The sequence below is a fragment of the Balaenoptera physalus genome (assembly GCF_965194825.1).
Source record: "Balaenoptera physalus genome assembly, chromosome: 3".
Classification (NCBI taxonomy): Eukaryota; Metazoa; Chordata; class Mammalia; order Artiodactyla; family Balaenopteridae; genus Balaenoptera; species Balaenoptera physalus.
In genome coordinates, this window is record NC_138890.1 from 483855 (window position 1) to 495400 (window position 11546).

The window sequence follows — 11546 nt, forward strand, 5'->3', positions numbered from 1 at the left end:
GCAGAGCCACAGCCCAGCCACATGGCGTGAATGGGGGCCACAAGCCCCAGGTTTCCATAGCTGTGGCGATTCCCACATAGGGTCTGAAAGGCCTCCTAGCCGGCAGGACGCCTGTCGGGTGACGGGGCCTGCAGGTCCACTTGGGGAACCCTGGGAACACAGACCTCGTGCTCCCGAGAAGCCCAACCCACCACCCGGAGACACCGAGGATGGGGCCGGAACAGAAATCACAGGGTGCCCGACAGCAACTCACAGGAGCCCACTGCAGGGGGCGGGGGGGCACGCGCACGTGGGTGTGAGTGTGCAAACGTGTGCACGTGTGCGAACGTGCCAGTAGGACAAATGTGAGGTGTGAGCGTACAAGGGTGTGAGCGTGCAAACACATGGGCAGGTGTAAGCGAAAGCGTGAGTGTGTGAGAGTGGCTGTGAGGCTGCCCGCCCTCCTGCCAGGCCACGGACAGATTCCCCTGGGAACCAGGAGGCCAACCCGCAGAGCACCTGCTGCGCACTGGGGGCCTAGGACTCCTTGACGTCAGAGCAGCACCCTAAGGGCCCCCACTTCCTGAGCGCGGCCCCCCCCCCACAGACAGCAGCACGGGGACCCCGCCTCACCCTCGGTCCCCCCGGGACAGCACTGACCCTGCCGTGGTTGTCGATGCCCACGAGGGCCAGGGAAGTCCAGGAGAGCTGCATGGCCTTGAAGTGGACGGCGGGGCCTGTGGTCCGAGGGCGCTTGATAGCCGGCTCGTCCACGGAGCGCGGGGCTGCGGAGCTATAGAAGATGGCCATGGTCTGCAGCGAGAGCCGGTGCACGATGTGGACGCTGCCGTCATGGAAGGCCAGGGCCAGCCCTGGGGGCACGTGTAGGGTCAGGCGGCCGAACCCAGCTCTGGACAATGGGAAAGGGCTGCCACCACGCCCAGCAGAGGCTGTGCTAAGGAGCGGCGTGAGCCCCGAGCCACCGGGGTGCACCACCCCCCAGTGGGGTCCAGTCCTGGCTAACTGGCCCCTGAATCGGTGGAGCAGACTGCACCCTGTCTGGGCACCTCTGCCCTGCTCCCGTGCGGCCGGCACTAAGTTTGGCCAACGTGAGGCAACAGGTGACTTCCAGGAGGGCAAGTGGGAGGGGCAGGCGGAGAGGACAGCAGATGCAAAGGGCCTGGGCCTGATGTACACAAAGGGCCTCGGGGCGGAACGGAGGCCAGTGAGCTCAGGGGCTCCTAGAACCCAAAGCCCGTGATCCACAGCAGGGGGCTGGGGGGCTGCCCTGGGCCAGCACCAACACGGCCAGCCTGACTCACCCAGGGTCACAGATGCCAGGGCCCAAACCCAGAATCTCCACGTGAGGTACTACAACGGTGGTGGGGGTGGGCATGGGAGGGAAGCTTATCTGGAAAGTTTTCCCCAAGTTCCCAGCCTCCCCTGTGGACTGCTAACAGCCCTCTACATAGTAAAGAGCACAGCTTGACGGTGGCCTCACAGCCCTTTAAGCCCATCAGATCCTGAAAGCAGCACCCTCGGCCCCACTGGGACTGACGTGAGGCCGGGGGCCAGGCTCCCAGGACCCTGTGACGGAAGCCCAAGCTCAGGGCCCACCCCCTTCCCCCGGGGGCTCTGAGACACCGTACCGAGGCCGGGGTAGAACTGGGTGTCGCTGGCCACCTTCAGGTCAGTGTTGGTGAGCGAGATGGGGAGCTTGGGCAGCGCCACAGCGGACACGCGGTCCAGGTCGTTGGTGGCTGACAGGATCCGCCATTTGAGAATTGTGGGCTGTTTGTCACCAACTAAAAGGAGGTGGGGGGGGACAGAGAGCAACAAAATGAAGACAAGACAGGGGGGTGGTGGTAGGTTGAACTGGGTGATTGAGATTGACATGTATGCACTAATACATATTAAATAGATAATGAGAACCTGCTGTATAAAAAAATAAATAAAATACAGAAAAAATAAAAAAAAAGAAGACAAGACAAACACGACAAGGGTGGACCTGACCCAGCACCCTGCCCCTCCTGGAGACCCAGCGAGCTCACGTGACTGGGGGGGGAAGGGCGGGGCACCCCAAAGGATCCGGTCCTGGGCCTTCACGGGAACAGGAGGAGGCACCCGCCTGGGCCACGAGGCTGTCAGGTGGCGGGGGCGCCTCCACCTTGTCCCCTCGGAGGAGCCAACGTGCTGAGAAGGGGAACCCACCCCCGACCCTGCCACCACACAAACCCCAAAATTCCCCAGTGACTCGGCCGGCTTATGCGGGGTTCTGTCTCTGTGGTCTGAGAGGTCCTGGGTGGAACTCCAGCTTTCCCCATGAGCTGGACCGAAAGGTGGCCAAGACGGGCCCCTCCCTGCGCCCACACCCTCGGTGTGATCATGAAGCCCCCCAGCAAGGGGTGGGGTGGTTCCCGTCAATCTGGGCTTGGCCCCCGGCGCTGCGGGCGTGATGTGAGCAGAGGCTCAACGGCGCCCATGCACCTGGACTCCAAGGTGACACTGAGGTGAGCCCGGGCGCCCAGCCAGCGGCCAGCACCCCAGCTGCCCTGGGGCGACAGCAGACACAGGGAACCAGGACGGAGCAGCGGAGGCAGCCTGGCCCAGCACCCTCCGGGCTGTGGTTCTGAGCCAGAGTTCGGGGCTGGTGTGTGACGCGGCAAAGCTGGCTGCGACAGCACGCCTCTACCCACCTGCCCTGAGAGCTCTTCCCTGGACGGCCCAGCACAAAGGGGCTCTTGGCAAACGTCACCCCACTGGGAGCCCGAGGCCCAGAGAGGGACGACGCTGAGCACAGCTGTAACGGCGACAGCTGCGGCGATGCCCAGGGAGGGAGGGCGAGCGGGCCAGGCACCCACACGCAGCTGGCGGCCCCGGACATTCCTAGCTTAGAGGGGAGCGGCCGCTGTCAGAGGGGGAGCTGCTTGCCCGAGTCCACCGGGACCCACGCGTCCACCCAAGTCAGGCCGACCCCTGGAGCACGGGCTGGATGGTGGCTGGTAGAGCGGGGGCCTGAGGGGGGAGGATGGGCTGGCGGGGGGCGCTTAGGGCAAAGGCAGGGAGGTAGGACAAGAGGCAGATCCAAGAGCCCGCAGGCCGTGCGAAGCTAGGACGAGGGGCGGGGTGGGGGGAGGAGGTGTGGGTGAGCTCAGCACAGACCCTGCCGGCACTCGGACACCTGCATCAGAACAAGGCTCTACCAGCCGACAGGGGTGACGGCCCTTTTGCATGAGATGTGGTCCCGCTTGTGACAAGGTCCCAGGGTGTGCGTGGGGGCCATGACCCGCCTGACAGCCGCGCCCACATCTACTAGGACAGAGGAAGGACGAGGGAAGGGCTGGGACCCCTTGTGGCTCTGCCGCCCCGCGGGGTCGCTCAGGAAAGGCAGCATGACCTTCTTCACATTTAGTTCCTCTGAGGCCACATCGAGCAGCTTAGGCAACCACCTGCGGGCAGACGGAGCCTCAAGGGGCCTCTTGACACGGCCCCTCGGCCACTCCAGGGCCAAAAGTGCTGCCATCAGCGGGAACACGCCCCGTGTGGCTGCAGGTTCACCCCCGGCTTCCAGGGAAGTAGCTTTTCCGGCTTCCCAGCCACACAGGTGTCAGGAGGGGGGCCAGTCCCGGCGGGGGACTCGGGGCTCCGCGTGGGTGTGGGGACAGAGAGGGAGGGAAGGGAGTGGCGGGCACGTTATTGGCAAACTCAGGTCACCCCCGCGCCTCGCTCTACCCGAGGGCTCCCAGAGGATCCCAGGTTCTCGGAAGGCTGCATGTCCCTGGCCGGCCGGAGCAGGACTCACCGGCGGGCGAGAGCTGCTGGAAGATGTTGTTCACAGGGAGCCCCTCCTTGCGCAGAGACCAGCACTCCACCACGCTGCTGGTCTGGCTGGACGCACACAGCAGCACCTGGGGGGGCGGGCGGCTTGGTGAGGGGCCTGGACCAACCCCTCGGCCTCTCCGGGCCTCCGGCTGCTCCACGGGGCTCACATCGGCACCCGCCTCACAGCCGCTGATTCTGACCCAGGTACACCCAGCCGGTGCCGCACCTGCCCCCACGACCCCACCTCCCCTGGGGAAGGCAGTCACTCGAAGCACCCCCGGTGGGAAGCAAGGGGGCCGGGGAAACGTACTGGGACTTCGTGAAGCTGGGGGCTGATCAGTGCAAGGTTATGAGGGGACCCCGGTGCAGCTGGCTGAACCTCGCCCCCAGAAATGTCCCCATCCTGGTCCCAGGACCTGTGGATGTGTCACCTGTGGATGTGTCACCTCACAGGGCAGAGGGAACTTCGCAGGTGGGATTAAGTTAAGGCACCTGAGACGGGGATGACCCTGGATTCCCCGGGGAGCCCACTGTCATCCCAGGGTCCTTATAAGTGGGAGGCGGGAGGGTCAGAGGCAGAGAGAGACGGGAGATGCTGCACTGCTGGATAGAGATACGAGGATAGAGGACGGGGCCGCGAGCCAAGGATGCGGCGCCTCTAGAAGCTGGAAAAGGCGGGAACCGCTGCTCCCCTGGAGCCTCCGGAAGGACCAGCCCTGCCCTCGCGTGGGTTTAGCCCCGAGCTATCCTGCCACGGGGTGGCCAGGCGGGCACACCTGCTCTGACATGTCTCGGGCCAGGAACTTGAGGTGGGTGATGGCGGGGAGCCGGTCCCGGCGGTTGAGGTCGGTGGTGCAGCGCATGAAGAGCGAGGGCAGGATCTCGGTGTCAATGCGGCACTTCTCATTGACGACGCTCACGCACACCTTGTAGAACTGCACTGGGGATGCGCTGCTGCCGTCTGCCGTGGCCACCACGATGTTGCCGCCGCCCGTGAAGGCGATGTCGGCCAGGGCCACGCGGCCACGCAGCCGGCACAGGCTCTCCGTCGAGGTCAGCACTTGCCCGCTGGGCTTGAGCAGGGACACGGTGACCAGGCCGCTGACCGTCACTGCAATCCAGCCCTCCATGGGCTTGCCCCCAAACAGCGTGAGCGATGGCGAGAACTTGACTCGGGAGAACTTCTCGCCAAAGCTGGAGGCGCCCGACTGTGGGGGAGGGGGAGGGGTCAGCTCAGGGCAGCCCCGGCCCCGGGCACATGCTTGGCCTTCAGGGGTCTGCCTTTGTGACCCCAGGACGCCCTTCTGGGAGTCGCACCCTTGGGAACATGGAGGAACCACGTGGCAGAAGCCACGAGAACATGAACTTGAGTTCAGATCCTGCCTCAGCCACTCAAGCACTGTGTGACATGGGCCTCTCTGACCCTCAGTATCCTCATCTGTACATCCGAGGACTGTGGTGAGGATGACACGGCTCAACACGCGCAGGACAGGACCCACCATGTTTTCCTCACAGGGTCAGACACTCAGTATTTTTGGTTTTGTGAGCCAAGTGGTCTGCTGCAACCACTCAGCTCTTTCCCTGCGTCTGCAGCAAAGAGAAGCAGCCGCCAGTGAGACTGTTTACAACGTGGGCGAGCGAGCAGGCTGCAGTTTACAGACCCCGGAGGTAAAGCATTCCGGCTGTGCTGCAAAGTACAGCTGCCACTGCTATTTTACCTTTCCAAACCAGGTTTAAGTTACAATTAACGTACAGCAAAATCCACCTCTTCTCGGCTTTCGGTTCAAGGAGTTGACAACCACCCCATTGTGGAAACCGCTCAGGAACGTTTCCACTCCCCTCGGAGGGGCCCTCGGGCCCCCAGCCAACCCCCGCCCGGGCCCTGGTTTCTGTCCCCGGCTGTGCCTTTCCCGGCGTTCCACCCGGGTGGACCCGGGGGCAGCCTGCACGCCGGGTTCCTTTCAATCCGTGCAACACGTCTGTCACTGAACCAGCACGAGCTGGAGACTAAGCAGGGCTCTCTGGGCAGTGGGAGAGTATGTGCCCTCTCTGTCTGGGGAGCAGACCCACAGGGCCAGGCGTCCAGGGAGGGCAGGACTGACCACGGTCCCAACAGAGTCTTCCGGACGTGGAGGTGCCCACAGTGTTGGAAAGAAAGAAGCAAAAGCCCCCAGATGACCCCCGAGGAGAGACGCTGGCAGTTTGAAAAAGCAACGTCCCACAGAGAGAAAGGTCCAGAAGGTTAGGCAGCAAGGCCTGCAGTTAGAATCCCTACCAAGGGGAGAGGGGATAGACGCCTGACCTCAACATCGTGGGCTTCGAGAGCCGTGTGCATGCCCGAGCGTTTTAAATGAGCACATACGTCTTCTATAATTTAGAGACAAAGGTATCTGGTAAGAAGAACAGTAGCCCTGATGTTCGCAACAGTGTGGACAGACCTTGAGAACACGACGCTAATGAGAGAAGCCAGACACAGGACACATGGTGTGTGATTCCACCGATGGGAAACATCCAGAACAGGCAAGTCCACAGGGACAGACAGTGGGTTCATGGTTGCCAGGGGCTGGGGTGGGGAAGGGGAGTGAGGCTAATGGGGACAGACTTCCTTTGAGTTGAAAGGAATGGTCTGGGGCTTCCCTGGTGGCGCAGTGGTTAAGAATCCGCCTGCCAATGCAGGGGACACAGGTTTGAGTCCTGGTTCGAGAAGATCCCACATGCCACGGAGCAACTAAGCCCGTGCGCCACAACTACTGAAGCCTGCACACCTAGAGCCCGTGCTCCGCGACAAGAGAAGCCACCGCAATGAGAAGCCTGCACACGGCAACGAAAAGTAGCCCCCGCTCGCCACAACTAGAGAAAAGCCCACGCACAGCAATGAAGACCCAATGCAACCATAAATAAACAAATAAAGGAAATAAAGAAAGAAGATACTAAAAAAAAAAAAAAAAAAAAAGGTCTGAAATTGACTGTGGTGATGGTTGTACTAGCCTGTGAAGATACTAAGTAAACCACCAGTCTGTATACTTCGGATGAGTGAACCATACTAAGCGACTTGTATCTCAATAGAGCTGTTACATGAAAAAAGAGAACAGACAAAGGGAAGGCAGCACGCACCCCCTGCCCCTGCCCCCGCCCCTGCCCCCGCCCCCGGCGGCCTGGAGCCAGTGCGCATGCACTGCTGCCAGATGCGGACAGTTAACTGTCCCCAGGCCCTGCACCGGGCACAGGGAGCAGACACGGGGAAGGGATGGGAGAAAAGCCACTTCCCACAGCACCAACCCAGAAGGGGCTCCTGGCTCTGCGGAGCAGCGGCAGAGCAAGCCACGTGCGCCCCCGCGGCCCCACCGAGCCCTCTCAAGCCTTCTCGCACTGAACCCTCACCACGGCCAGCGGCGGCCCCACTTGATGGTGAGGAGAGCGACGGGTGAGGCGTGGCATCGCGATCTGAGTTCAGCACCCTGTACCCAGGCGGCTCCCCTCTCGAGGGAACGCTGGGCTGAACCGTGGGGTACAGGCAGGAATTCTGAGATCTCACAACGTCAGTCACACGGGGGCTGCTGGCCACACAGGTGCTGACCCTGCACGGCAGGTGTGAGCCGGGCCCGGGCGAGGCAGACCAAAGAGTGCTGGTGACACAAGAGGAGGAGCCGCGCCCCCAGGTGGGACACCCACCTTTTCCACGTGCAGGGCCAGCTTCACACCGTTGTGCAGCCACGACAAGGCCACGATGGGGTCCCCCTCCACCAGGCTGCCCACGGGGCTCTCCCAGCTGTTGGCCAGGTGGTCGGCCATGCTCCAGCACTTGATTTGCCCATCGGCATCAGCCGACAGCAGCCTCGAGCCTGTGCGGGGTCGGGCGGGGGGCAAACCCGCGTCACAAGCCCCCCCCTCACTGTCCATCAGGGGCCGGGGTGGGAGAGGCCGGCCTGGGGGCAGTAGAGCAGGGAGGGGCACAGGCGAGTCCGGAAAGGACTCTGGACAGCAGGAGTGGGCAGAGCAGGGCCCGCAAAGCCACAGGTCAAGGCTTAGAGTCCCAGCTCTGGACACCGGGGCCAGGACCAGGAAAAGAGCGAGCAGGTGGCCCTGGGAGTCAGGGTCAAGGGGAGCTGCCCTCACCTGACTGGTCCCACTCGAGGCAGGTGACGGCTTCGCTGTGCTCCGAGCGGATGGAGTGCACGTCCCACGGGTGCTCGGTGTCCAGGATGTGGATCATGCGGGTCAGGTCTGTGAGGGACGGTGCGGTCAACACGGCAACAGCAGCCGGGTGCCCGACGACCCCCCCCGGGGGCATCGGGGAGGAAGCAGCAAAGCCCCGGCCACGGGGACTCAGGAGCCGCTGCTGACACGCCGGCGGCCGGAGTAGAGATGGAGCGGCCCGTGACCCTGCCTCCAGTGGGGCAAAGGAGACGTAGAAAACGGCACCGGAAGAAAACAAACCCCAAATGCTAACACTGGGCGTCTCTCCGTGGAAACTAACGGCTGGTTCTTTCCCTCATCCTAAGTTTCTGTGTTTTTCTAATTCCCTCTCCTGAGTGCACGTCACTCAGTGGCACAGACAACACAGGCCCGGCTGGCAGAGTGCACCTCAAAGCCAGGTGGTGACACGTTTGGTCTGGAAAACTCAGGCAGGAGCCTCAGCAAGCTGCATGGGGCCACCCACCCCCGGCCCCGGCCATCCCACGGGGTGCTCCCAGCGCCCCCGGCTCCAGGCCCTCTGAGCTCCTCGCCACCCCTCATCTTGGAGGAGGAGACCCTGTGGGAGCCGGGGGGGGGGGGGGGGGCGGCAGCTGGCGCACCCTGGTCATCACTCCGCAGGTCCGTGGTGAAGGCGATGAGGTTACGGCAGGACCAGGTGCAGGCCAGGGGCACCGACGGGCAGTGGGTGCTCTTGGGCCATTTCTCCCACTCGCAGATGTAAGCCAGGTCCATTGTGCCCACCTGCCAAGGTCACACACGGAGGACAGTCACCAGCTCCTGCAGCAGGGAGGACTGGCTCGTCATCGATGTTCACGCAGCACCTGCAGCACCCCAAGGGCAGTGCTGGACACTGGGCTAGTGCGGGGGACAAAGTGGACTCAACCCCTGCCCCACACGTGGCGGGGGAGCTGCATTTTACTCATGCGTGGCCAGGGAGGCCTCCCTGGTGGAGGTGTGAGGGATCGAGGCAAGCAGCCTGAAGGAAGAGCATTCCAGGTGGACGGAAAAGCCAGTGCAAAGGACCAGAGGCTGGACTGAGTCTGGGCACTCAAGGAGTGGCATGGGACCCTGCGGGGCAGGAAAAGGGTGAGTGAGGGGGCGGGGCAAAGTAAGGGTGGGGAGGGGACACGACAGGTTGTGCAGGACCTGGGGGGTTTCACCCTGAGGGAGGTGGCAGTCCCAGGAGGGCTGAGGCCTGTTTATGTTTCACAGGCCACTCTGGCTGTCTGGAGGGCGAGGCTGGGGGACAGGGTTGGGGTGACTGCACTGGTCCAGGTGAACAAAGCTGGGAACAGTGCAAGCTGTGAGGAGCGATAGGGTAGGACCCGGGTCTATCCTTAAGGAGGAGTCCACGGACATCCAAGAGCACCGGTGGGGCTGCCTTTGACAGAGGCTGGGAGGGGGCCGGGCAGCAGCTTGGTGCCGGGCTTCCACAGGTAACTGTAACAACGGGAACGGTGAACGTTTCCTCAGCGCGCTCCATGCGCCGGGCATCGATTAAGGTTATTTCTTTTCACCTTTACCAAAGCGCAGTGAGACTGGGAGTACGATCGGCCCCGTCTTCCTCAATCACGACCCCCAGACCCCAGGCTTCTTCAAGCCCTGCCCGGGAACACCGAGGCCCCGCCCACAAGCCCCTTCAACAGTCTTTAAGCTCTGCCCCCAAAGCCTTCCGGCCCCGGTCCCTACAGTATTTGCTTTCCACACCCCACTCCCAATTTGCCCCTTGTGTCCCCAGGCCCGGCACAAACTGTTTTCATCCCAGGGTCTCCCAAACAACCCCAAGGCCCCGCCTCCACACACCTGGCCCTCCAGGTCGCGCCCCCAAGCCTCCCCACAACCCAGCTCAGGCCCTCCCCGGGGAGGTATAACCTTAGGCCCCGCCCCCGATCGTTCCAGGCCCCGCCCCGATTTCCCCCTGCTCCGGATGCCCCGACCCCCGGGCCGCCTCAGGTCCCCCCAAGTTTCCGCCACGACCCCCAGACCCCGCCCAGCGCACTCAGGCCGCGTACCCAGCACCCTTTGCTCTCCAGGCCCGCCCTCTGACCCCACAGGCCCCGCCCCGGGCCCGCTAGTTACCGCCTTCCCCGGCCGGCGCTCCCCGCTGCCGCGGCGCCGTCCGGAGGCCGGCCGACCGCCCGAGCTCCCAGCCCCGTACTCACCGGGCCGGCCTGTGCGCCCAGCCGAGCGGGTGGCCGCAGCCTGCACTCGCCCTAATGCCCCGGCTCCGCCGCCGCCATCTTCCCAGGAGCAAAGATTCGCCCACACAGCGCAGCCGCTTCCCGGAGATTTCTGGGACGGCAGCGGCTCCGGCTCCGCCCCTCTTCCGGTATAATTTGCATGCGACCATGGATTCCCAGCAGCCACCTGAGTCATATTTGGTAGAACAAAAATCACTTTCTCAATTTCAGTGAATGACCCCATTTGTTTAAGGTATTGTTGCACTAATATCATAAAAGAAGAGACGAATTGCTGAATCGGTTTTTAATGGAGTTCGCCCTTAGTGTAAAAGAGTATATCCTGTGCACTCTAAATAGCTCTGGGGTCAAACATTGTACCGTGCTCGCTTCGGCAGCACATATACTAAAATTGGAACGATACAGAGAAGATTAGCATGGCCCCTGCGCAAGGATGACACGCAAATTCGTGAAGCGTTCCATATTTTACCCTTTTCCTTCGGTATCCGCGGTGTTGTAACTGGGCTCTATAAGCGACTTAACGCATCGAGGGTCTCTCTGGATTCCACCCCCATCCGCAATTCCCCCTGCAAAAGTTGGCTCTATTGGTGTCGGACTCTCCCCAGTTTGAAAGGTCTTTTCCAGAAAGACCTCCTAGGATTGCAGGGAAGAGTGCACCGGGGGACAGGCACCGCCTGGGCAAAGGTCGGGGGGCCGGGTTCTCTGGGGGCCCGGCTGGAGTAGCGGGGTGGGGGAAAAAACCCACGCATCAGCCAGGGGCCAGGACAGGACGGAGTTCGCCTGAACGGTTCTGGAGACAGGCTGTGGACTCCCCCAGAGACCCGACACCCGACACCCGCGCCCGGAGCCCCAGCCCGTCCTGTGGGCTCCGGCAATTCGGTCCGCTTCACAGGTGGGAGCCTCCAAGCGGGTTACTCAAGTATCTCCTTGTGTCCTCCGTACGAGCCCTTGGGATTTCCGTTATTTAACATCTATGTGTAGAACTTTTTAAATGCCTGTTAAAACGGAAGACAGCACACCCAGCACCCAGATCTTGGTTTCTAAAACGGTGCCCCAGGGAAAGGAACCAGGCTCCTTGGCGAAACGGCTGGTTCTAGGACGAAGCAGGAATATGCAGAGGAGCCCTGTGCACCTTGTAGCGGCAGAAAGTAAGGAGGGTGCTGGAGGGTGCTCGAATAAATAAAACCCCGCAACTATGGGAGTGCCTCAGTGACACACAGGAGCCACTGAAAGGGCTCCCAGCAGCCGAATCTGGAACAACCTGAGGAATAAAATTAAGGAATATTGGATTATAACCCAAACTAGAAAGTAAATGCCCTCGCGTCCATACTGATATAAATGGTTAAATAA

General features: G+C 62.2%; 1 protein-coding gene across 7 annotated transcripts in view; it reads right to left on the minus strand.

Moving 5' to 3' along the window:
- The window catches only part of MED16 (mediator complex subunit 16), a 25269-nt gene extending 14976 nt beyond the window's left edge, over nucleotides 1–10293 (minus strand). For 4 of the 7 annotated variants that reach the window (XR_014262182.1, XM_082456652.1, XM_082456651.1 and 1 more), the window contains exons 1-7: nucleotides 8598–8739; nucleotides 7918–8025; nucleotides 7474–7643; nucleotides 4578–5009; nucleotides 3782–3887; nucleotides 1629–1784; nucleotides 640–851 (exon numbers count right to left, since the gene is read on the minus strand). Coding sequence is in view for 6 of the 7 variants with exons in the window: in XM_082456652.1 (XP_082312778.1) it covers nucleotides 640–851; nucleotides 1629–1784; nucleotides 3782–3887; nucleotides 4578–5009; nucleotides 7474–7643; nucleotides 7918–8025; nucleotides 8598–8730 (1317 nt within the window). In the remaining variant the exon portion in view is untranslated. Of the gene's footprint in view, nucleotides 1–639; nucleotides 852–1628; nucleotides 1785–3781; nucleotides 3888–4577; nucleotides 5010–7473; nucleotides 7644–7917; nucleotides 8026–8597; nucleotides 8776–8921; nucleotides 9062–10160 lie in introns of those variants that run through there. The other 3 variants (XM_082456654.1, XM_082456653.1, XM_082456655.1) reach the window with 3 other exon arrangements.
- Nucleotides 10294–11546: the final 1253 nt, after the last annotated feature.